The 24,986-nt window shown below is 38.1% G+C and overlaps 5 protein-coding genes across 12 annotated transcripts in view; 4 read left to right on the top strand and 1 right to left on the bottom strand.

Annotated features, from left to right (window-relative positions):
- The first annotated feature begins 22 nt into the window (after nucleotides 1-22).
- The window catches only part of Fbxl7_1 (F-box/LRR-repeat protein 7), a 280,685-nt gene continuing 255,721 nt past the window's right edge, over nucleotides 23-24,986 (top strand). The window contains exon 1 of the mRNA XM_054225169.1: nucleotides 23-419. The gene's annotated coding sequence lies outside the window, so the exon portion shown is untranslated. The remainder of the gene's footprint in view (nucleotides 420-24,986) is intronic.
- Npr1_0 (atrial natriuretic peptide receptor 1) overlaps nucleotides 2,235-24,986 on the bottom strand; it is a 144,819-nt gene continuing 122,067 nt past the window's right edge. For all 6 annotated transcript variants that reach the window (XM_054225161.1, XM_054225162.1, XM_011193686.3 and 3 more), the window contains 7 exons: nucleotides 20,501-20,615; nucleotides 17,409-17,553; nucleotides 16,920-17,346; nucleotides 16,127-16,852; nucleotides 15,839-16,003; nucleotides 4,551-4,728; nucleotides 2,235-4,483 (listed from right to left, as the gene is read on the bottom strand). In XM_054225161.1, the coding sequence (XP_054081136.1) occupies nucleotides 2,599-4,483; nucleotides 4,551-4,728; nucleotides 15,839-16,003; nucleotides 16,127-16,852; nucleotides 16,920-17,346; nucleotides 17,409-17,553; nucleotides 20,501-20,615 (3,641 nt within the window). In that variant the 3' untranslated portion in view covers nucleotides 2,235-2,598. The remainder of the gene's footprint in view (nucleotides 4,484-4,550; nucleotides 4,729-15,838; nucleotides 16,004-16,126; nucleotides 16,853-16,919; nucleotides 17,347-17,408; nucleotides 17,554-20,500; nucleotides 20,616-24,986) is intronic.
- On the top strand, nucleotides 7,963-11,224 carry LOC114804693 (uncharacterized). Its single transcript, XM_054225172.1, has 3 exons — nucleotides 7,963-9,169; nucleotides 9,238-9,396; nucleotides 9,456-11,224. Exons 1-3 carry the CDS (start codon nucleotides 8,236-8,238, stop codon nucleotides 9,710-9,712), a joined length of 1,350 nt encoding a protein of 449 aa, XP_054081147.1. The 5' UTR covers nucleotides 7,963-8,235; the 3' UTR covers nucleotides 9,713-11,224.
- LOC128919808 (uncharacterized) lies at nucleotides 10,549-11,559 on the top strand. 2 transcript variants are annotated; one of them, XM_054225174.1, is made up of 2 exons: nucleotides 10,549-11,224; nucleotides 11,276-11,559. In XM_054225174.1, exons 1-2 carry the CDS (start codon nucleotides 10,723-10,725, stop codon nucleotides 11,470-11,472), a joined length of 699 nt encoding a protein of 232 aa, XP_054081149.1. In that variant the 5' UTR covers nucleotides 10,549-10,722; the 3' UTR covers nucleotides 11,473-11,559. The 2 variants fall into 2 exon arrangements, with proteins under 2 accessions (XP_054081149.1, XP_054081150.1); XM_054225175.1 differs by having other exon boundaries at nucleotides 10,552-11,224; nucleotides 11,293-11,559.
- On the top strand, nucleotides 13,671-14,729 carry LOC105218242 (uncharacterized). 2 transcript variants are annotated; one of them, XM_011193684.3, is made up of 2 exons: nucleotides 13,671-14,394; nucleotides 14,446-14,729. In XM_011193684.3, the coding sequence occupies exons 1-2, from the start codon at nucleotides 13,893-13,895 to the stop codon at nucleotides 14,640-14,642; spliced, it is 699 nt and encodes a 232-aa protein (XP_011191986.1). In that variant the 5' UTR covers nucleotides 13,671-13,892; the 3' UTR covers nucleotides 14,643-14,729. The 2 variants fall into 2 exon arrangements, with proteins under 2 accessions (XP_011191986.1, XP_054081148.1); XM_054225173.1 differs by having other exon boundaries at nucleotides 13,673-14,394; nucleotides 14,463-14,729.

Genomic DNA, 24,986 nt, shown 5'->3' with positions numbered 1-24,986 from the left:
AGGAAACCATTTTATTTTGTGTCGCAGTTTGTTCCGCATCATTAATGCAAATTTCCTTAATTAAATAATATTTATGTGCAATTAATAAAATCTTAGCAACTTTTAAAAAGAAAAAGTGTAATTAATAAAGAGTAGAAATAAAATGGCATGCATGTAAACAAACGTGCGTGTTCAATATATGTGCGTTAGAGGAAAATGTGAAAGTAAAAAGTATGTGTGTGCAAAATCGCAGTGGGAATATACATATATTGTGTGAAATTGTCATATGAAATGCAAGTCCACCTTTTATAGGTGTATAAAGTGTATATATCATGAAAATGTTTTAAGTGTGCTCTTTTACATGTTTCAATATTGTGCAATGAGTTCCTCTTTGTATATACGAAAAATGCACTAAGGTGATTTCATTGTTGCAGTGTCAAGTAAGTAGTTCTATGTAAAGTTGAATAAGGTATTTTTAAGTTCTATATTATATGAAATATTGCATTAATTTATTATGCATCGGAAATTAAAAGCAATTTGCTATGAGGTATACCATGAGCTTATACCATGGTACCATACCCAAAGAACAAAGTGTCCGCCGATGCCAAAGCAGTCGGTTCTACGTAAGCGGAACGGATTTTGAACCGTTCAACGACTTTCAAATCGGCAACATATCTCAAAATTATTTGTTGAATGTTTTATGCCACTACAACAACAACAAAGTTAATCAATATATTTTAGAACTTATTTCACCAAGTGCTTTTTCTTAAACTCTATTATTGTGTGCGTTTTATCACGAAACATTCTTCTTCTTGACTGGCGTAGACACCGCTTACGCGTTTATAGCCGAATCCAAAACAGCGCGCCACGTATCCCTCCTTCTGGCAGTTTGGCGCCAATTGATTATTCCAAGCGAAGCCAGGTCTCCACCTGGTCCTTCCATCGGAGTGGAGGTCTCCCTCTTCCTCGGGTACTGCATCGAATACTTTCAGAGCTGGAGCACTTTCCTCCATTCGAACAACATGATCTAGCCAGCGTAGCCGCTATTTTTTTATTCGCTGGACTATGTCTATGTCGTCGAATAACACATACAGCTCATCGTTCAATCGTCTGCGGTATTTGCCGTTGCTAATTCTTACGGGACCATAAATCTTCCGCAAAACCTTTCTCTCGAAAACTCCTAGTGCCGTCTCATCGGATGTTGACATAGTCCACGCTTCTGCACCGTAAAGTAGGACGGGAATGATGAGAGACTTGTAGAGTTTGGTTTTTGTTCGTCGAGAGAGGACTTTACTTTTCAATTGCCTACTTAGTCCATAGTAGCACCTGTTGGCAAGAGTGATTCTGCGTTGGATTTCCAGGCTGACATTGTTATTGCTGTTAATGCTGGTTCCCAGGTAGACAAAATTATCTACAACTTCAAAGTTATGACTGTCAACAGTGACGTGGGAGCCAAGACGCGAATGCGCTGACTGTTTGTTTGACGACAGGAGATATTTCGTCTTGTCCTCGTTCACCACCAGGCCCATACGCTTCGCTTCCTTATCCAGTCTGGAAAAAGCAGAACTAACGGCGCGGGCCGTATTAGTTTTGCGGGGATACCAAATTCAGACATCGCGGCATAAAGGCAGCTCCTTTTCGTGCTGTCGAAGGCAGCTTTAAAGTCGACAAATAGATGGTGTGTGTCGATCCTATTTTCACGGGTCTTCTCCAAAATTTGGCGCATGGTGAATATCTGGTCTGTTGTTGATTTTCCAGTATCACGAAAGATAAATAATAAAAAAATGCTTTAATAAACATTTCAGTAATTTTTACTGTTTTAATGAACATTTTTTTTCCAATTGCAAAGGCGAATTAATTAAAACATTTGTTATTGAAAATAATTAATTAGATGCTTTATTGTTTAAACTACACATTTTTACAATATTTAAAATTTATTTAAATGTACCGTATATACACAAATATATATTTCTAAATATACTAGTCAATAGTTAAGTAAAAAATAAATACAACTTAAAATGTAAATATATTTTCAAGATATAAATACATACATACAATTATTTGTTAACGTTTTTGAGAACAGCCACTGAATAGATAATTTACAAACATTCTTCACATACTGTTAAGAAAAAAATTAACTTACATACTATTTGTGATGATCGATTTAAGGACACAATGACATTAAGTTTATGGGGTTAATAATTTGTTATCTTGCTATTGACATATTACACAACACTATGCAACAGTCATTTGACAATCGAATAAATATTTCATTTTTTATAACTAGGATAAAACAATTTTGTGTAATGGTACTGAGTACAAGTATTTTCGTGTTATTAATTTATATTTGCATTTTTTTTATTACAACGAGAGTCACACAATAAGTTAAATTGTAGCAAATCTTAAATTTCAGTATTACTTGATTAAAGTTATTCGTGATCACATTTTCAATCTAACAACAGTTTCAAAGTGTTGCCTGCACTGTGGTTATACCTTCTGCAATAAATATACATATGTACATATAGGCGTCCACTTAGTGAACATGAGTTGCAACAAAACTGTTTTTTAGCTACGCATATATGTATATGCTATAGTACTAAAACAATGATTTTTACCAAATTAAGAATTTATTTTTCCCAATAACGGCTGTGCCACACTACCTACAGTTGGTGCGACCACAGTTACAACATTACCCGTTACACCCGCGCTCATATTCACCACGTTTGGAGTATCCATGGGCGGCACAACTTTGCTATTAAGATGCAAATTCTTTGCATTATTTGCTTTCACAATATTATTATAGCTATTATTGTTGCTATTACATACACTATCACATCGATTTTTTGCGACTACAACACTATGCACATTTTCGCTTTCCAACAAGCGCGCTTTACTACTGTTCAGGTGGTGATTTAATGGCAGCTCAATGTCGTCTTCGGCTTCATCGTCGTCGACGTCATTGTTCACAACACTACAAGGCATATACCTATTTGCTTCATTATAAGATTCATCGTCCGATGTGCCTCGATGAGGTAGAGATTGAGCTGAAGTATTTGCCTCAGCTCTGCCATTTATACAGTTATCTTGCTGCTCGTCACTTTTAATGTCTACTTGGAATTTGATGCGTTGACCACTTTGTAAGCTGGCATTGTCGGCACGTTCACTTGATACCAACGTCGAAATGGTCGGTGATGGTTTAAGGCGTAGCCGTGCTAACGCCGCTGATGTAGGCTGTAGTATGCCGCTTAAATTGGAATTCGAGTTGGATTGCAATAGGTGTGCAGAGCTATTACGGTGGCTATTCGCTAAATTGTTATTATGATTTTTGAGTGCACCAGATAACGGTAAACGTAGATTGACTAACTCGTTGTTGGCATCTTTGCGTGGCTCACGCAATGAGCGACTGCTGTAAATGTCACCATTGAGTCCATTAAAAGGTTTAGCTAGAGTTACTGTGTGCTCTTTGTTATATTGTTTGACATTATCCAGATAGTAATTGAAGTCTTCCGGTTTAAATTCGTTGCCATTTAATTTTGGTGATGATGACGAGATTTTGCGTTTAACCCGCAAAGTGGGTGTTTTTTTTACGCTGTTCTCTTCGGCTATCACCGTTGGCGATAGCTGCTCATCCTCTGAGATCTCGGAATATTGCTTTTGCAACATAGCACTATAACGTTGCGGCGGATGTTTAAGTGATGAACGTCGTCCGTGCAGCAAATGTTGTGCGGGTACCGAAGGTGATTCCGGTTTTGGTACTTCACCTTCCAGCCAGTAGGTGAGCATTTCACCTTTACCCTTCATTGGCACATAACCACGTTTTGTGGTAATAAATGTGCCGAATTCGTCTAATGCCAATTTGGTATGCTCACTAATGTGTATGCGTAGCGCTTCGCCATTCGATTCCATGCGTGACGCCGTATTCACCGTATCGCCGAAGAGACAATATCGCGGCATTTTCAGTCCCACAACGCCAGCTACGCAAGCGCCCGTATGCAAGCCAATACGCAGTTTTAGTTGATCTTGCGGCCGATGATGTATTCTAAATTTATGCACTGCACCCAGTAGTGCTAATGCCAGTCGTGCAATTTCACGCGCATGCTGATTACCATTGCGTATGGGCAGACCCGAGACAACCATATAGGCATCACCGATCGTCTCCACTTTGTAGACATCGAAATTCTCCACAATGGAATCGAAACAGGTGTAGAGATCATTCAGGAATTGCACCACCTGCATGGGTGTACTCTCCGCAGAGATGGCGGTGAAGCCAACAATATCACTAAAGTATATGGTAACCTGATCGAAGGTTTCGGCCACCACCGGTTGTCCGCTGATAAGTTGCGCTGCAACACTCTGCGGCAAGAGCTGATACAACAGCTTCTCACATTTCTTCTTCTCCTCAATGTAGTCTTGTGTACGCTCTTCGACTAGCTCCTCCAGATTATTGGCATACAGCTCCATGCGTTTAAGCAGATTGTCGACAATATTTCCCGTTTCATTGTCTCTGTATGAAAAAAATTAATTGAAATATAATTGAAAGAAGTCGGAGATTTCTGGTAGTGTGTACATACTTGTTGATTCGGCGTATAATTGATTTCAGTGCATTGAAGTCGGGACGGTCAATCGGATCCTCTGCCCAGCACTTGATCATGAGGTTATTAATGTCAAGATATCCATCATGATCATCGATGTATGGACGAAATGGTGTGGATATTTGTGTCGGATAGCTTTTGACTAGTTCAATTATTTCTGAAAAGCGAATATAATATATTTGCAAAATGATTAGTATTGACAATAGAAAAAAATAAACAAGTAAGGAAAGGCTAAGTTCTGGGGTAAACCGAACATTTTATACTCTCGCAATTTATTGATATAGGTTTATTAAGATAACACACAATTTGACCCATATATTCGACATGAAGTCCAATAGAATAACGAAAATCGTCATATATAGTGTATAAAGGTTGAGGTAATTCTTGAACCGATTTCACTCGTCTTCACCACTAAGGTACACTAAACCTAAGGCTATATGCTCACATAATTTTGCTAAGATATCTCACATATTAACCGATAAACGCGACATAAAGCTCACCGGAAGTTTGATAATCCAAATATAAGGTATGTATAGAGGGAGCTAGGGGAAGTTAAGACCCGATTTTAGGAACAGAGACACACTCTGATTTAAATTATAATATCTGAGATATTTACCGATATTTTCGGTGAAAAATTACCCTTAGGCATTGAGTTCTTCATGTTCGATATCAATGACCTTAAAAAGTTATAGTTCGATTTCGACAATTTTTCCACAAAGGAAGCCACAGATGATATGTATGTATGTATGTTATTGGCGTTCAACCGTTTAGCCGGTTATAACCGAATCGATGAGAGCGCGCCACTCCTCTCTTTCCTTCGCAGTTCGGCGCCAGTTGGAGATTCCAAGTGTAACCAGGTCGCTCTCCACCTGGTCCCTCCAACGGAGTGGAGGCCTTCCCCTTCCTCGGCTTCCTCCGGCGGGTACTGCATCGAACACTTTCAGGGCTGGAGTGTTTTCGTCCATTCGGACAACATGACCTAGTCAGCGTAGCCGCTGTCTTTTTATTCGCTGAACTATGTCAATGTCGTCGTATAAATCTTACAGCTCATCGTTCCATCGTCTGCGGTATTCGCCGTTGCCAATGTTCTGAGGACCATAAATTTTGCGCAAAATTTTCCTCTCAAAAACTCTTAGTGTCTGCACCATAAAGCAGGACGGGAATGATAAGCGACTTGTAGAGTTTGATTTTGGTTCGTCGAGAGAGGACTTTACTGTTCAATTGCCTACTCAGTCCAAAGTAGCACCTGTTGGCAAGAGTGATTCTGCGCTGGATTTCGAGGCTGACATTGTTGGTGTTGATGATACTGGTTCCCAGGTATACGAAATTATCTACGACTTCGAAGTTATGACTGTCAACAGTGACGTGGGAGCCAAGACGCGAGTGCGCCGACTGTTTGCTTGATGACAGGGGATATTTCGTCTTGTCCTCATTCACCTCCAGACCCATTCGCTTCGTCTCTTTATCCATGCGGGAAAAAGGAGAACAAACGGCGCGGTTATTGCTTCCGATGATATCAATATCATCGGCGTACGCCAGGAGCTGTACACTCTTGTAGAAGATTGTACCTTCTCTATTTAGCTCTGCAGCTCGTATTATTTTTTCCAGCATCAAGTTAAAGAAGTCGCACGATAGTGAGTCACCTTGTCTGAAACCTCGTTTGGTATCGAACGGCTCGGAGAGGTCCTTCCCAATCATGACGGAGCTTTTGGTGTTGCTCAACGTCAACTTACACAGCCGTATTAGTTTTGCGGGGATACCAAATTCAGACATCGCGGCATAAAGGCAGCTCCTTTTCGTGCTGTCGAAAGCAGCTTTAAAATCGACAAAAAGGTGGTGTGTGTCGATCCTATTTTCACGGGTCTTTTCCAAGATTTGGCGCATGATGAATATCTGGTCGGTTGTTGATTTTCCAGGTCTAAAGCCACACTGATAAGGTCAATCAGTTTGTTGACGGTGGGCTTAAGTCTTTCACACAGTACGCTCGATATAACCTTATAGGCGAAATTTAGGAGGCTTATCCCACGGTAATTGGCACAGTTTGTGGGATCTCCGACCATATTTTGCAAAGAAGCTGATGCATGCACCTTACCAGTTCTTCGCCGCCGTATTTGAATAGCTCAGCCGGTAATCTATCGGCCCCTGCCGCTTTGTTGTTCTTCAGGCGGGTAATTGCTATTCGAATTTCTTCATGGTCGGGTAATGGAATATCTATTCCATCGTCATCGATTGGGGAATCGGGTTCGCCATCTCCTGGTTTTGTACTTTCACTGCCATTCAGCAGGTCGGAGAAGTGTTCCCTCCATAATCCCAGTATGCCCTGGACATCGGTTACCAGATTACCATCTTGGTCTCTACATGGGGATGCTCCGGTCTTGAAACCTTCGTTAAGTCGCTTCATTTTTTCGTAAAATTTTCGAGCATTACCTCTGTTTGCCAGCTTCTCAAGCTCTTCGTACTCACGCATGCTCTCATAGAAAACATCTTTGGTCACATCGTCCAATTAAGGGTCCGGACATTCCAGGTGCTTGCCCTTAAATCCTTATCCTTAAAACGCTTGCAGGGGTCGTCATCAAAAGGGGGGTGTCTCATCCGAGGCTTTCGTCGATTTTTCATTGGTACTTCGTTTTTATGTGGTGGGTCCCAAACCCTTCGCACAACCGCGGGACCGGGTTCGCCTTCTCACTTTAGCTCGCCTTCAAACGGATGTTTGTTAGCTACTCAGAGGATACTTGGTCTAAAACCGGAAGTCGTGAGCTGCTTGAATCATGTGGAGAAGAATCGTTTCTGGCCACTCCCAAGTGAATGACAATCAAGAACTTTCCTCACTTACGTGAACTTCTACACATGATCCCATCCATCCTGATGATATACGGTATTTAAATAACGTTTTATTCCGCTATGTTCATCGGTTCCTTATGTCTACATTATAAAGTGAACGAATCGGGTGGAACTCAAAATTTAGTAATATGGAAATTAACCGTGTCATCGGGGTGCCAATAAAATATTATATACCGAATTTCATTGAAATCGGTCGAGTAGTTCCTGATATATGGCTTTTGCCCTATAAGTGGGCGACGCCACGCACATTTCGTCTCGTCATCCTACTCATTTTTATATATATAATCCTATTATATATCTATAATCCTATTATATATCTAACTCGTCAGTTTTATGACTTACAAACAGCCGTTATGAGGTTATGTGAACAAAACAATAGTACTCTCTTTGCAACTTTGTTGCGAGAGTATTTTACGGGATCAAAAATTTATATACACATTATTCACAAAACTGAATTAGTTACAACTTGCTAAATGGGTCAGCGTGTCAAACAAAGGTTAATAAGGAATATATGTATATACATATATTTTCGAATTTCGGAAAATGCATTCGTAACCATATGATGTGACATATTTTATTTGAAATATTTGAAAAAGGAAATGAAGTAAATTTTTTATTACATCTATTTTAAATTTTATTCTAAAATCGTGAGAGCTAATACCTTGGTTAAAGTACGGCGATAATTATAAAGAAAATTATGCCTTCTTTGTGTTAAATATAGAACTAAACAATTGAACACGTCGCAAACGCTACCAGCAACGTTCTAAAAGAGCTAATACTCATTTATTGGTAGCAATCGTTAAGTAAAAAAGCTGTGTATGACATGTCTTCATGTAAATTGGGAAAGAGCAATATTTCTTGCAAAATTAACGACAATGAAGCACAGCTGCCTGCTAATGATCGTATGAGTACGATTACGTTTAAAAATATAAACGATGCTTATAAATATTCTACAGTCGAAAGCAGCACATCGTTACTGAAGGCAACAATACCGACTCAAGAGCAGAAACGATTTTTAGTTACACCAAAACCCAAGGTGTTAAATATCTGTACGTTAAATCCTAACACAAAAGAATTTGAAGTAGCCACAAGTGCAAAAAACAACGCACAAACAGGAGATCTACCAACCCAGAACTTTCGTGTTGACATTAACAAACCGAAACATGCCAGACCACCATTTTTATATGAACACTATCCACTCAAGCCGGCATTGCTGTACGACAGTCCGTTGAGTTTCGTACGCGAACCACTAAATCGTGCAGATCAAATATCTTACTTGCCACAGAGGTCATTACATTCCATCACTTCGGTTACACAAATCAATCTACTAAAGCATACACTAAAAAAACAAAAATCACGCCTAATCAGCGGCGAAGATGATTATAAATATACTGAAATTGCTAACGCAGCGTGGAAGACGAAAGCGGCCTTTGCATGGACTGAGGGTACATCTTCAGAAAGTGTTTGTTCGACATGTCCTCGTAAAGGATTTTTGGTACCACATACCTCGGAACATTATACAGAACCAATATACGAGTCGGTAGAAACTAGTACGACGCGCGAAGCCGACAATTCGGCAATATTGACGGAGGTTTATAATACTGCATGGCAGAACATAGCAGATGCTTTAGTTGGTGATAATGAAAAACATTTGGATGAAAAAGAATCATTCTTGTTTTATAACCCATATTACCATTATGAGGGAGAAATTGGAGTAGAAACACCACTAGATCATCAGGCGTTTTCCTCTGATAATTGTAAGTTCCCTAAAAGTGTATACATATACGCAACTGCACTAACTCGGAGATATTAAATTTGTCGTTAGCTCGGCTGAATATATCCCCTAATTCGCACCAATCGGAAATAAAACATAAGGACTCACTGCTGCTTTATGCGAACTTAAAGCAAAAACGGCGTAAAACCGTAGCGACTTTGGATATTGGCGAAGGAAAACCATTGCGGTTTACTACATTTTTCGATGAGGGTATGTTCATACATTCATTTCACGTGTTTAGTTAGGCTTATGACCTGATTTGACTACAGCGCAACTCGCTAATAAGTCATCGGATGAGAACATCATTTTTGGTAGTGCTCGGGGAATAAAGTATAAACTTCAATGTTGGGAAGAATCGCGCATCGGTTGGCTCTCCGAACTCGAACGTCGGCACGAGGTACACCGTCGGCGGCAAAAACGTGCTGAGCTCCGTAAATTGAAACAGCAAACAGCCAAAAGCCGCTCAGGACTATGCTCATTTTGGTGTCAACGACTACGTTTCTGGCTAGCCAAATGGGATACCTAAAGGAGGCGGAATGATGAAGGTAAGGAAAGGAATGCATGTTAAATGCCTATTTAGCCGAAAGAATTGCCCGTAATTAGGATTGACACAATAACTCTGACATTTTTTACGCATTTAGAAGAGATGGTGATTTACTCTTATTTAATGGCGAATTGAAGTTGTCGTTCTTGTAAAATGTAAATAAAGGATTAGTGACACTCACGAATAGATAGTTTTTGTTTGCTATGGGTTAAGAGCACTTCTATTCTAAGAATATGTTATTTGTTGAAACTGTTTCGGAAAATTAAGAAGAAAAAAATCGTGAATTTGCGGTGTTGAACCTGACAGTGGCCAGGACAGGGGCCTTATAGAGGAACTACTGAGGTATGCGGAAAACATTCCTTTGCCTATATAATACTGTTGTTTTTTTGAGTAAGTCTGCAATAGGCTTCTGTGATTGACGTCTATATACTCACTATCCTCCAGCTTGTTCTCTAAAAGCCTTTTCGTACAGCCAAATTATTTGATCAATTAAAATATTAATTGATCATTAATTAATTGATTGTATTTAGTAGTATTAATGCTATATGTAATGTAAAAAAATTAGATTTTTATTTTGTATGGTAAATCGATCTAAATCAGCGCTTTAATGGAGCAAAGGCCGGTTAATTGATCAATTAGCTCCTATGCGAAAAGGCTGTAAGGTAAGAGTTTAAATTGAAGTAAAAGTTAATCTCTTCATATTGGGCAACTAGAGCAAATGCGATTTTTTCGATCACTACAGAAATACTGTGCTTATCAAACTTTTATTCCGTATCTATATTTATCGATTCACACGTTTTTATACATTTTCAATGTAAAATTTTTATTGTCAATATGTTTGAAATTCTTTTTTGTAAATATTTTTGAAAATGAAATAAATTCTTTGTTAATTAAAATTTTGAATTTCGAAATCGGGGAAATAAAGAAGTTTCGCTTGAAAAAGTCGAATCTTTTAGAATTGACACCAAAAAGTACACAATTCCAATGCAATAATGTCAAAGCAACAGCTAACGGCAGCAAGTGGTAACAGTGACAAAGCAGAGGTGGTGAAAATTCAAACCACAAAACTTCCACAGACTTCAAAACTCTCGCCTGCAAAAATCCAATATACATTCTACCAGCCGCATTTGTCTCAACCACCAACAGACTATATGTTTCTCGACGATAATCCCACGTTAAAAACTTCAACACAATTACAAACTGCAACAAGAGTAGAGCAGAAGCCAGGTACAAATTTACAACCGAGTCCTAATAAGCAACGACTTGAGAGTGGCGCTTCGCGTAAAGATTCATATGACTCCACTGACGACAATCCAGAATTATCGCTGAAAAGTAAATTGATGGAAGAGTGGGAAGTATGTCAAACGCAAGAAAAAGATTCCAATGAGTCTGTAAAAGGTTCCCGAGATGATATCAGAAGTGAAAAGTCTGTATGCATTACAATGGAACCAACTGAGCAGACGCCATTAAGCCCCCGGCGTTGCTCGGTAGAAGGTAAGCATTTACATATGTATGTGCTGACGTGTATAATTATACACTTTAAAGGTAAATTTATACCCCAGAAAAACCAACTGCCGCCGAGTAAAAGAAAACCCACAACCGTTGAACGCGGTTATTTGCTTTGGCAACTACAAAAGACGGGTGACGAAGTCGATCATTTAGAAACCATTATGAAACGAACGGTGGAACGAAAGCAGTTAGAAACGGAAACAGAAAACGTAACTCTGGAACATAACGTTTGAAATCACAAATGTATTGCAAGAACATAAAGACAATAAATATATATATATATACATATATATAATAAAAAGAGAATTTGTACCACGTGATATTCTTGATAATTAAATATGTTTTGGGGTTTATTAAGATCATTAACTAACGAAAGTCTGTTGCACAATTAGATTCCTTGGGACATATGAAGAGATCAAGTAAGTGGAGGATCACCATTAGAGAGGAGCATATTTGTTTCACTTTACAATATTTGGTTGGAATTTTTTTTTGAAAAGTGGGTGTGGTCCCACCCCCTACTAGGTTTTTTGTACATATCTCGTAAACTACTAAAGTTATATCAACCAAACACATTAGGCTCGTTTTTTAATCATTTCTATTACACAGTCAAAAAATGGAGGAAATCGGTATAACCACGCCTTCCTCCCATACAAAGTTAATGTTGAAAACTACTAAAAATTTGAAATGGGCGTGGATCCGCCACTTTATTTCTGAAACTACTCGACCAATTTCAACGAAATTGGACTCGAACCATTTCTTTGGCATCCCAATTCTATAGCTTAAAAATGGGCGAAATCGATTCACAGCCACGGTTACTTCTCATATACCACAATTTTAAAGTCGAACTGATTCGTTCACTTTACAATATACATATAAGTTAAGCACCAATGAAGATATCGTTGCACAAATATTGTATTTCTAGTGTAGCATAGCCAGTATAAAAATCGATCCGAAATCGGACTATAACTTTTCAGGGCCCCATTAATCGGATATGAGGATCTCAGATCCTGTGTCAACTGTTTAACGAAAAGAAGATGTGTTTCTTCTAATTGTTTGCCTCTGTGCCATAAATGGATAAAATTGATCCAATATTTCCCCTAGCCCCCACATAGCCCCTATACGGATTTTCAAACTACTGGTGGACTTTATACCGCATATATCGTTTACTATGTGAGATATCCTAGCAAAATTAAGTGATCGTATATTCTTGGATATACTGTAGCTTGGTGTTGAAAATTAGTGAAATCGGTCCAGGAATTACCCCACTTTGGGACTTTGGATATTGGCGAAGGAAAACCATTGCGGTTTACTACATTTTTCGATGAGGGTATGTTCATACATTCATTTCACGTGTTTAGTTAGGCTTATGACCTGATTTGACTACAGCGCAACTCGCTAATAAGTCATCGGATGAGAACATCATTTTTGGTAGTGCTCGGGGAATAAAGTATAAACTTCAATGTTGGGAAGAATCGCGCATCGGTTGGCTCTCCGAACTCGAACGTCGGCACGAGGTACACCGTCGGCGGCAAAAACGTGCTGAGCTCCGTAAATTGAAACAGCAAACAGCCAAAAGCCGCTCAGGACTATGCTCATTTTGGTGTCAACGACTACGTTTCTGGCTAGCCAAATGGGATACCTAAAGGAGGCGGAATGATGAAGGTAAGGAAAGGAATGCATGTTAAATGCCTATTTAGCCGAAAGAATTGCCCGTAATTAGGATTGACACAATAACTCTGACATTTTTTACGCATTTAGAAGAGATGGTGATTTACTCTTATTTAATGGCGAATTGAAGTTGTCGTTCTTGTAAAATGTAAATAAAGGATTAGTGACACTCACGAATAGATAGTTTTTGTTTGCTATGGGTTAAGAGCACTTCTATTCTAAGAATATGTTATTTGTTGAAACTGTTTCGGAAAATTAAGAAGAAAAAAATCGTGAATTTGCGGTGTTGAACCTGACAGTGGCCAGGACAGGGGCCTTATAGAGGAACTACTGAGGTATGCGGAAAACATTCCTTTGCCTATATAATACTGTTGTTTTTTTGAGTAAGTCTGCAATAGGCTTCTGTGATTGACGTCTATATACTCACTATCCTCCAGCTTGTTCTCTAAAAGCCTTTTCGTACAGCCAAATTATTTGATCAATTAAAATATTAATTGATCATTAATTAATTGATTGTATTTAGTAGTATTAATGCTATATGTAATGTAAAAAAATTAGATTTTTATTTTGTATGGTAAATCGATCTAAATCAGCGCTTTAATGGAGCAAAGGCCGGTTAATTGATCAATTAGCTCCTATGCGAAAAGGCTGTAAGGTAAGAGTTTAAATTGAAGTAAAAGTTAATCTCTTCATATTGGGCAACTAGAGCAAATGCGATTTTTTCGATCACTACAGAAATACTGTGCTTATCAAACTTTTATTCCGTATCTATATTTATCGATTCACACGTTTTTATACATTTTCAATGTAAAATTTTTATTGTCAATATGTTTGAAATTCTTTTTTGTAAATATTTTTGAAAATGAAATAAATTCTTTGTTAATTAAAATTTTGAATTTCGAAATCGGGGAAATAAAGAAGTTTCGCTTGAAAAAGTCGAATCTTTTAGAATTGACACCAAAAAGTACACAATTCCAATGCAATAATGTCAAAGCAACAGCTAACGGCAGCAAGTGGTAACAGTGACAAAGCAGAGGTGGTGAAAATTCAAACCACAAAACTTCCACAGACTTCAAAACTCTCGCCTGCAAAAATCCAATATACATTCTACCAGCCGCATTTGTCTCAACCACCAACAGACTATATGTTTCTCGACGATAATCCCACGTTAAAAACTTCAACACAATTACAAACTGCAACAAGAGTAGAGCAGAAGCCAGGTACAAATTTACAACCGAGTCCTAATAAGCAACGACTTGAGAGTGGCGCTTCGCGTAAAGATTCATATGACTCCACTGACGACAATCCAGAATTATCGCTGAAAAGTAAATTGATGGAAGAGTGGGAAGTATGTCAAACGCAAGAAAAAGATTCCAATGAGTCTGTAAAAGGTTCCCGAGATGATATCAGAAGTGAAAAGTCTGTATGCATTACAATGGAACCAACTGAGCAGACGCCATTAAGCCCCCGGCGTTGCTCGGTAGAAGGTAAGCATTTACATATGTATGTGCTGACGTGTATAATTATACACTTTAAAGGTAAATTTATACCCCAGAAAAACCAACTGCCGCCGAGTAAAAGAAAACCCACAACCGTTGAACGCGGTTATTTGCTTTGGCAACTACAAAAGACGGGTGACGAAGTCGATCATTTAGAAACCATTATGAAACGAACGGTGGAACGAAAGCAGTTAGAAACGGAAACAGAAAACGTAACTCTGGAACATAACGTTTGAAATCACAAATGTATTGCAAGAACATAAAGACAATAAATATATATATATATACATATATATAATAAAAAGAGAATTTGTACCACGTGATATTCTTGATAATTAAATATGTTTTGGGGTTTATTAAGATCATTAACTAACGAAAGTCTGTTGCACAATTAGATTCCTTGGGACATATGAAGAGATCAAGTAAGTGGAGGATCACCATTAGAGAGGAGCATATTTGTTTCACTTTACAATATTTGGTTGGAATTTTTTTTTGAAAAGTGGGTGTGGTCCCACCCCCTACTAGGTTTTTTGTACATATCTCGTAAACTACTAAAGTTATATCAACCAAACACATTAGGCTCGTTTTTTAATCATTTCTATTACACAGTCAAAAAATGGAGGAAATCGGTATAACCACGCCTTCCTCCCATACAAAGTTAATGTTGAAAACTACTAAAAATTTGAAATGGGCGTGGATCCGCCACTTTATTTCTGAAACTACTCGACCAATTTCAACGAAATTGGACTCGAACCATTTCTTTGGCATCCCAATTCTATAGCTTAAAAATGGGCGAAATCGATTCACAGCCACGGTTACTTCTCATATACCACAATTTTAAAGTCGAACTGATTCGTTCACTTTACAATATACATATAAGTTAAGCACCAATGAAGATATCGTTGCACAAATATTGTATTTCTAGTGTAGCATAGCCAGTATAAAAATCGATCCGAAATCGGACTATAACTTTTCAGGGCCCCATTAATCGGATATGAGGATCTCAGATCCTGTGTCAACTGTTTAACGAAAAGAAGATGTGTTTCTTCTAATTGTTTGCCTCTGTGCCATAAATGGATAAAATTGATCCAATATTTCCCCTAGCCCCCACATAGCCCCTATACGGATTTTCAAACTACTGGTGGACTTTATACCGCATATATCGTTTACTATGTGAGATATCCTAGCAAAATTAAGTGATCGTATATTCTTGGATATACTGTAGCTTGGTGTTGAAAATTAGTGAAATCGGTCCAGGAATTACCCCAGCCCTCATATACTATGTATGATGTTTTTCGTTATTCTAGTGAATTTATGGCGACTATACAGAACGATGTGTGTGTAATCTTAATAACATTAATAATTGCGAGAGTACATAATGTTGTATAAATGGTTACAACCGAATTTCATCCCTCCTTACTTTTCATCTTACCTTTAGGTGACTTTTCTATTGCAGTCTTGCCCAGATAAAATGGACCTTGTCTTGTGCTGATTTCATGTACAATTATGCCAAAGGAATAGACGTCACCCTTTTGTGTACCCTCTGGTGGACGATTATTGCCAATTTTTAGCAATTCCGGCGATGTCCAAAATAGTTCTGTAAGATATTAAATATAAGTTAGAGAAAAGGACTAAATTTCGTCTGTGAAGAATTGAAGACAGTCGATTTAAAAACCTCGAACATTCATTTATGGGTTTTAAAATCAATTCAAATACTTACTACTCCAATACGCATGACTGTTGCAGTCCTCCACATCGTTTTCCACCGCTTCCGGTCGTTCCCGCTTTAATGTATGCAAACCGAAATCGGTTATTTTTAGAACGAAACGCGAATCCACAACACAATTGGAGGATTTCAAATTGCCATGCGAACGTATTACCGAGTTGTGTAGAAAATGCATGCCGCGCACAATATCATGCATCAGTGATAGTTTAATCATCCAGTCCAGCTGGAATTGTTCATTCTCCAATATATCTTGCAGTGAGCCTTTCGGACAGTATTCGGTGAGTAGGAAACGCTTCGGCGGATCCAAACATGCGCCATAGAATTTCACCAAATGATCATGCTGCAGATCCTTCATACTTTTCAGTTCCAACATTAGCGAACGTGTCAAATTGATTTGACGATTCTCGATAGCCTTAATAGCTACTTCACAACCACGATACATCCCAACTGGTATGAAAATTTGACGATCACCGCACAAAGAACGCAAATCATCGGACATGAGTGTCAACTGCGAGTTATGCCGCACAAGTGAGTGGAAGGAGCCGCGTATACCGCGTCCACCCAAATCCGGACACACTAAATCACTCAGTGAAACCTTCCATGTCATGGAATTGATTTCCGCCTCTGATTTGTAATGTCGATAGCCGAAAAAGAAGCCGACGGTCATTAGCACGACTACGACGCCAAGTATGATCGATAGTATTGCATAACCGGGTAGTGCTGTAAAGCAAATGAGTTGAGGATTATAATCAATTATAATTTACTTCTATAAATTAACTAAACTTACAATTATCTGGACACAGTGAACCATCGTAACCGCAAATCGGCATACTAAGTGGCGGTTCTTTTCGACCACCGGCCCAGTGTATCTCCTTGCCCGGCACAAAGTCCAAACGATTATGCATGAAATCAGCAACAATTTCGAAACTACCCGTTTCTGGATTCATATCCAGTAAAGAATATGCTGATATGCGATCGCCGTTGTTATCGATAGTAACATTACCGGTAATACCTTTGAAACTACGACCCCACATACGTCGTACAATATCAGTGCCATTTATAGGCCGTGTCAGCACTGTCGGATCTTCACGTATACTGTCATTGAGTGCTTTGGCATAGAGCAATACACCATCGAAGAAGGATATAACAAAGGAAGAAACATCCTCATTTTCTTGGAATGTGTAATTATATTTCTTCGTGGCGATGGTTTTGATCTGTCAAAGGTTAAACACAAATAATAGTTAGGCAATTTGCTGTCAGTATTCACTAAACTTACCTTGTTAGAAACCCTAGTGTAGGCCTCATCATCCGGTTGTTTTGGTGTTAAATTCAATATAGCTGTATATGCTTTTTTTGCGCGTTCGTTATTTTCTTTTGTATCATTCTTATCATACCAAGGCTTCCAAGCGTTGTGTGAGGCGCTTTAAAGATTAAAGAAAATAAAAAAAATCATTAGGCGCACTGCAGAATGGCAAGGAACTCTGGAATATGAGAAACCAGATTATGAAAATATATAATTTTCAATAAATTTTACGATTGAAGATACGAGTACAAAGTTTTATTTGTAAGACCTTAATGTAATACCGAAATTATTATTGTGTTATTCAATTTTGCTTCAAGTATTTGAAATGCCGCTACTAATTAATTGAAACATATTGAGAATAAAAAAAATATCTGTTAGCTTTATATGACTAATAGCTTCAGCATTTGGGGGCCTTACAGTACGATAATCTGGAAGAGGCATCGTTAGTGAAACCACACAACCTTTGGAAATTCGCGTCAAGCGCAGGCATCCTAAATGATTATTGACTACGTGACGGCACTCCATCTGGTACCGCAAAGGACCAAAACGGGTCTATATGTTTAGGTTAGGTTAGGACCTTTATGTGTCATAGGATCTTATGGGTCTTATTCATTCGAGATGCCAGCTTTGTTTGAAAGATTTCTAATAATTTCTGGAGAAACCCTCTCGTCTCTACAGTCTTCTGAAGCTATCCATTAAGAAATCATCACCACAGAACCACCAAGCTACAATATAATGGACTCATTCCCGACAAGTCTAATATTGATGCACCCTTCAAATCTATTGCTATCGAAGTTACTGCACCAACAGATCACCAGCATTTTATTATTTTTTATTATTCAACACACAGTTCAATTAGAAATTTTAATTCTTAGAAGACTTCTGTTAAATGCTTATGTTAACATTCAAGCCACGCTTCCAAATCTCAGTTCAACGAAATTCACGCGAATCTCTCATGTGCTGAATTACACACTTTCTGTTTTTGCTTTGACTATTTAGTACTATAATATCAATGAGCATAAACACATGTCTCTTATTTTTAGAATTTCGTGTTCGTGTTGTGACACGAGGGATTTTTTAGTTTTTTTTTTCAAAGTTTACCGGTGTATTTATTATTATGAGTGACGCCGCTAAAAAACGTCTAAATAAATACCGTGTCCGCTTCGTGTACTTTTCTTATTGTTGATCATTTGAAAAGCTGAAAAAACTATTAGCTTAGCTAATTACTGTGAATTCGACTTGACAGATCTGAAGGTCGCTACTGTATACTGAAAGTAGTTCAGATTGTGATCAATGAGAGAGGTGCTATTGATAACGATTTTGTGTGATAAATTAGGCATCACCAATATATCAGCGAAATTGTGAATCGATTATCTTATTAACGTATACTATAGGCCACGTGCTCACATAGTTCTATAACTAGATTCTTTTTGATATAAAGTTGTGTTGGACGCTAAAAAGCGTCTAAATATGTAAATACCGTATTCGGCTTATATAATTTTTATTGGTGAAAATTAGTAAAGCTACAACTATTGCTTAAAATCGTTAATAACTTCGACAGGCGTGAAGGTCATAACTGTATGCTGAAGACATGATTTAAATTATTGTTATGTTATTACGTGACCTATAGAATACGTGCTCATTTAGTTATATTACTATATCCTTCATAGTACCTGGCATAACTCTTCTTTCTCCAAGAATTATACTAAAGGGGTTTTCAATAAAAGCACTACAAAAGTTTTTTTTTAAATAAAACAAAAACGGTTTGGGATATCAATGTTATTCCTGATAAAGTACATAATGTATGAAACTCGAATTCTTTTGCATGACCACCACGGCACGCTTGTAGAAGACCAGGCACTGAACCCAATCTTCGAGTTTTTTTCAAGCATACATCGAGCGATACTGATTTCACGTTCGATATTCGAACGAAGTTCATAAATTGTCGCTGGCGTCTTGGCATAGACTATAGACTTGACGTAGCCCCATATGCAATAGTCTAACGCCGTCAAATCGCACGACCGAGACGGCCAATAGAGTGGGTCATTTTGTGAGATAACAAGTTCCAAATTTGGTTTTCAATAAATCGATTATGACTTCGCTGTGTGGCTTGTGGCGCTATCCTGAGCCACATATTGTCTAAGTCCATATCATTCAATTCGGTTATCATTAAGCGGTAGCGATTCCAATTCACAGTAACGTGCACTGCAGAAGTGCGGCCCAATGACGCCGCCGGCCCATAAACCGCACCAAACCGTAATTTTTTCGGGATGCAACGGTGACTCATAGAGTATGTGTGGATTGGTGCCTGACCAATAAGACATATTTTGCTTATTGACGAAGCCACTCAGCCAGATATTGGATTTATCGCTGAAGATGATTTTTCGATAAAATCCGGACCATTTTCATTTTAATTTTTTTGCTCAGTCCAATTCACAAACATACGACTATACTGGTAGTAAAGTGTCTTCAGATCTTGCGTCAGTTTGATCTTGTACGGATGTAGGCCAAGATCTTTACGCAAAATTCGTCACAACGACGTCACAGCGATACCCAACGCTTGAGAACGACGTGTAAGAGACTGATTTGGGTCTTCCTCAATTGATGCGCTAACGACAGCAATATTCTCGACACTACGGCTACTTTTTTTCTCACTGGCACGGGATCATTTTGTATGGTGCCTGTGGATTCAAATTTCCAACTAGAGGCACAATTGTTGATCTGACAGAACGCTTATGACGACTATGAATTGGACGTAGCGCTCCGATCGGTAGTAAGTTTTAATAATTTCGACTCATTGGATCGTATATTTTTCCATAATGAGATGTCAAACCTTACTGAAGAGAAATGTCAAAAGAGCAGGGAGAAATATGGCGGGTTTGCTGTCTTTATCGATCTATTTTTGTAGCGTACCTTTTGATATTAATCATCGAATTGCATATTTTTAAGTTGGTACTTTTCAATTTATTTCATCTATTGCTTATGGGTACATAAAATCTTTTCTGCTTATTATTATACAATTAGCTTATGCATAATTCATTTAGTGTACATATATTTTTACTTACTGCGAGAACATTTCGATATTAATAAAGATATATTCGCCGCTATCGACCATATTCAATTCCTCAGCGGTCAGCATAATTCGACGTATATTTTCGGGGTCTGCACACATAATGACAACTGAAATGAGCAACAAAAAGCAAATCGTTAAAAATTAATATGATTTCTCGTTTCTTTCTTTCTAAATATAGTAGTAGCGTACTATTGTGTTTAGAAACAAGCAACAATTGCCTGCAATTTGAATACAAAATAGCTGAAGAACAAAGCATTCAAATGTGATACGAAATTCGTGAGACGGTTAAACAGTTATGTGTTGTCTAATTTATATGCACAAAACAGGTGTGTTTTATAATTAAGAATTTGTTGAAAAGCTCATGTCTATTTACAGTAGCATAAGCGTGTTTGCATATTTTATTATTCGGGTAAGGGGTTCACTTGCACCAAACTTCGCACTTTTTGCACAATATACGAAGATATTTATAGTTTTATTTTCGTAGAATATTTAATGTTACTTAAACCACTCGTCTCTTTCCTTCGCAGTTCGGCGCCAGTTGGAGATCCAAAATGTAACCAGGTCGCTCTCCACCTGGTCCCTCCAACGGAGTGGAGGCCTTACCCTTCCTCGGCTTCCTCCGGCGGGTACTGCATCGAACACTTTCAGAGCTGGAGTGTTTTCGTCTATTCGGACAACATGACCTAGACAGCGTAGCCGCTGTCTTTTTATTCACTGAACTATGTCAATGTCGTCGTATAGCTCGTACATCGTCTGCGGTATTCGCCGTTACCAATGTTCTGATGACCATAAATCTTCTCGAAAACTCCTAGTGTCGTCTCATCTGATGTTGACATCGTCCAAGCTTCTGCACATAAAGCAGGACGGGAATGATAAGCGACTTGTAGAGTTTGATTTTGGTTCGCCGAGAGAGGACTTTACTTTTCATTTGCCTACTCAGTCCAAAGTAGCACCTGTTGGCAAGAGTGATTCTGCGCTGGATTTCGATAATGTTGATTGTTGATACTGGTTCCCAGGTATACGAAATTATCTACGACTTCGAAGTTATGACTGTCAACAGTGACGTCGTTATGACTTCTCCAAATAGTCGATGTAATTCAGACCTTATGAATCATATTTTCGATCAATAGGGTAGACTTTGTTTTCCTTTGAATAGGTGCGCTGAGTTAAGTCCACTACTTCGACTATTCCTTCGCATTACGTTTGAACAGCGTCAAAACTGCTTTGAATTTGTATCGCGGTTGCATTTGCTTTTCGCAGTACTGTTTTGTATCCTCAATTTTGCAGGAGTTTATTATCAAAACGGCAATACTAGCATTGAAATCGATGACAGCCCTCCTCCAATATGCAGCTTTTTCCAGACTGGGTGTAAAACTCCTTGGAAGGCTTATTTTCAGCGAACCTAGTGAATAGGCTCGAATTGGCATTAGCCAACTCAAAAAGTTTGTAACAGATTCCAAGCACTTTGCCGAATCATTAGGGTCTTTCTGATCCATTAGGAGTTTTTTGGTATCACAAACAACAGTGTTTAAAAGTGTCCAGGTGAGATCTTCCTGACTACTAATCTAACCTATTGTCTTAGCTATCTCGCGCCACCTTCCAAATAAAGGTGACAGGAATTCGAAAGTGGCCAGATGATGCTTGACCAAGCTTCAACATAAATGGGAGATAACATAATGGCATTCATTGCCTACCGGTGGTTTCCGATTTTAGATAAACTATTTTTGATCAGGCTGGCAACTAATGTTTTTGGAATCAACTTAGGTTGACTCTACAGAGTTTTGAAATAAAATAATAAACCAAATAAACCAAATTCTCCTCGTTATAATTTTATTATGATGCTATCTTAAGGCTGACTCTGAATGAATGGGTCAATGTTAGTCGGTAACTTAAAAAATGCTATGTGGATTGTGGAAAGTGAATATGGAAGTTAGGATATGTGTAATGTGAATAGGAATGTGGGATCAAAGTGTGTTTTTATTATTATAGTGTGTTTACAGTATGAGTATGATCTCTTTATATTTGGGTGCGGAACATAACTCCCATGGCGGATTTGAATTCACGTTCTACGCTACTATAAGTTGTCAATAAAATCAGCGATTCAGACTATACCCTCTACCCCTTTATGTGGCATATATGATACATACGTACATATGTATGTATGTATATGTATATACTTCGGAGTGTAGTCAGCTGCTAATTTTTAAAACAATGTGTGATTTTCGAATTTTGAAAAATTTAAATTTAATATGATATTTAGAGATTATCGCCACCTAACAACCACCACGAAGCTACAATAAATAACTACATACTTATGTACATGTATTTATGAATGCATATTTGATTGCACTTCCGTTACGAATGTGTTAATTGTTTATTTCACACATTTATTGTCAATTTATTTGCATCTCTGCCATTGTGCTGCGAATGTAAACGTTGGCATTTCATGAGACATCATACAGGCGACCGTGGGGCGGTGACACGCTGTAGCGCCATAAAGTCTAGATGTGGCCAATAAATATACAACGTCACGTTTTAATGGTGCGCGCATGTGTCCTCACAACTATCACTTGTGTAAATAAATATGTACATATGTATGCAAGAATAATATTTGTATTTGCGAAAATATGTTGGCTTGTTTGTAGGCCTCACGCGAGTGAAACTACAATTTTGCACAAATATTGAACAGATAAATTAAAATATTTATTTTTATAAATACATACTCGTACACTTCTATATATGCGTATGTATGTGTGTATGTTTAGGTGTGCTCCCATCTCCACTCAAAGTCAATAGCAGCAACTTATAAATAAGCATCTTAGTTGAAATATATATATGTATTCGCGTAAATATGTATATGTATATGGCGTTTGTGACTCTATGCATATGTACGTACATAGTCATCCCGTAACTCACAATGTTGCCAATAATTTATATGAACGGAAATCGTAATAATAGCGAGTGCAATAAAAATAACTAAGTATACAATAAAATAAAAAATAATAGACTTGAAATTGTCAATAATTCAATTTGCTATACAAATACAACAACAATAAGAATCATATAGGATATCTATTGCAAGCAAGCGCTGGCGTCTACTTGTCTTACGTGACAGCTTCATTTGATTGCCTTCACCCATTTGTGTGGGCTTGCAGTTGCGATAACAGCACCTAAGCATGCTATAAAAGCAATTACTTGCCGCATAATGTTGCAAATAATTGCTTGTATGTATGTACATATACATGTATTTGAATGTTAAAATTGATTTTGATAATTTCTATAAGTACATATGTATGCAAATAACTCGTCTAAGATCAGTTATAATATCAATTACAATTTGTAGTCGATCATAGCTATAAAATAAAGGGTGTTTCAATAGGGTAGCTACAAAAGTAGACCGATAGGGATAAAAAACAACGCCTATTTTTCCCCGCTCTTTTGACATTCTCACTCTCTTCAGTAAGGTTTGCCATTTCATCATGGAAAGATATACGATCCACCAACGAGTCGAAATTATTAAAATTTACTACTGAAATTCGGAGGCAGTGGCCTCAACTTTAAGAGTGCTACGTCCAATTTATAAATGGTCGGCTTATTTCTGGCAGTATGGCTTCGTCGGCGTCGTCATTGGGCCGTACTGTGAATGAGAATCGCTACCGCTCAATGATAACCGAATGTTTTTGGCCAGAATTGGATAATATGGACTTGGACAATATGCGGTTCCAACAGGATGGCGCCACAAGCCACACAGCGAATGTCACAATCGATTTATTGAAAACCTAGCTTGCTGAACGTGTTATCTCGCGAAATGGCCCAGTCAATGGACCGCATCGGTCATGCGATTTGACGCCGTTAGACTATTTCCTGTGGGGCTACGTCAAGTGTTGGTATAGACCCAACAAGCCAGCGACGATTGATAAACTTCATATGAATATCGAAATTGCGTGAAATTGCAGCAGAATCGGCCGATTTATGCTTGAAAACCGTCGAAAACTGGGTTCAGCGACTGGACTTATGCAAGAGTGGTGGTCGTCGAGTTCCATACATAATGGCATCGAATGTACTTTCATAGGAATAAAAAATTTCATTGATATCCCATAGTAGCATCCCTATTGAAAAATCCTTCGAAATGTTCGATTGGCTCCAACGCGAGGCCAATCGAACAAACCACCCAAACGCGCTAAATATAGGTCTCATAGCAGAGGCGAGTTTTCCAGCCTCAGCTATGGTGATTTAGAGCCGATGTTCCAGGAAATTAATTATATCGTACTAGATTTTATTCTGAATCGTTTCGTAATATAAATGTCAAAGTTCATAATGCTAATATATGTAGACTTTGATCATAGAAAGTGAGATCATTAGTGTCTCAGATATGGAATGCAATCCGAATGGATGCAATGTTACTCACATATTCACATAAACAACGTCCAGACGCAATTTCATTAATTATAAAGTAAAATCCTATATTTTTTTACCGA

Source organism: Zeugodacus cucurbitae, chromosome 2, assembly GCF_028554725.1.
Source record: "Zeugodacus cucurbitae isolate PBARC_wt_2022May chromosome 2, idZeuCucr1.2, whole genome shotgun sequence".
NCBI lineage: Eukaryota > Metazoa > Arthropoda > Insecta > Diptera > Tephritidae > Zeugodacus > Zeugodacus cucurbitae.
Note: the sequence above shows the minus strand (reverse complement) of the source record. Positions and strands in the feature narration are given on the sequence as shown.

Excerpts from the sequence above, each read along its gene's own strand:
- LOC114804693 (XM_054225172.1), top strand. The coding sequence starts at position 8,236 with ATGTCTTCATGTAAATTGGGAAAGAGCAATATTTCTTGCAAAATTAAC. Across the intron at positions 9,170-9,237 it reads GGCGTTTTCCTCTGATAATT|CTCGGCTGAATATATCCCCT; the intron begins GTAAGTTCCCTA and ends ATTTGTCGTTAG. Across the intron at positions 9,397-9,455 it reads TACTACATTTTTCGATGAGG|CGCAACTCGCTAATAAGTCA; the intron begins GTATGTTCATAC and ends ATTTGACTACAG.
- LOC128919808 (XM_054225174.1), top strand. The coding sequence starts at position 10,723 with ATGTCAAAGCAACAGCTAACGGCAGCAAGTGGTAACAGTGACAAAGCA. Across the intron at positions 11,225-11,275 it reads CCGGCGTTGCTCGGTAGAAG|GTAAATTTATACCCCAGAAA; the intron begins GTAAGCATTTAC and ends TACACTTTAAAG.
- LOC105218242 (XM_011193684.3), top strand. The coding sequence starts at position 13,893 with ATGTCAAAGCAACAGCTAACGGCAGCAAGTGGTAACAGTGACAAAGCA. Across the intron at positions 14,395-14,445 it reads CCGGCGTTGCTCGGTAGAAG|GTAAATTTATACCCCAGAAA; the intron begins GTAAGCATTTAC and ends TACACTTTAAAG.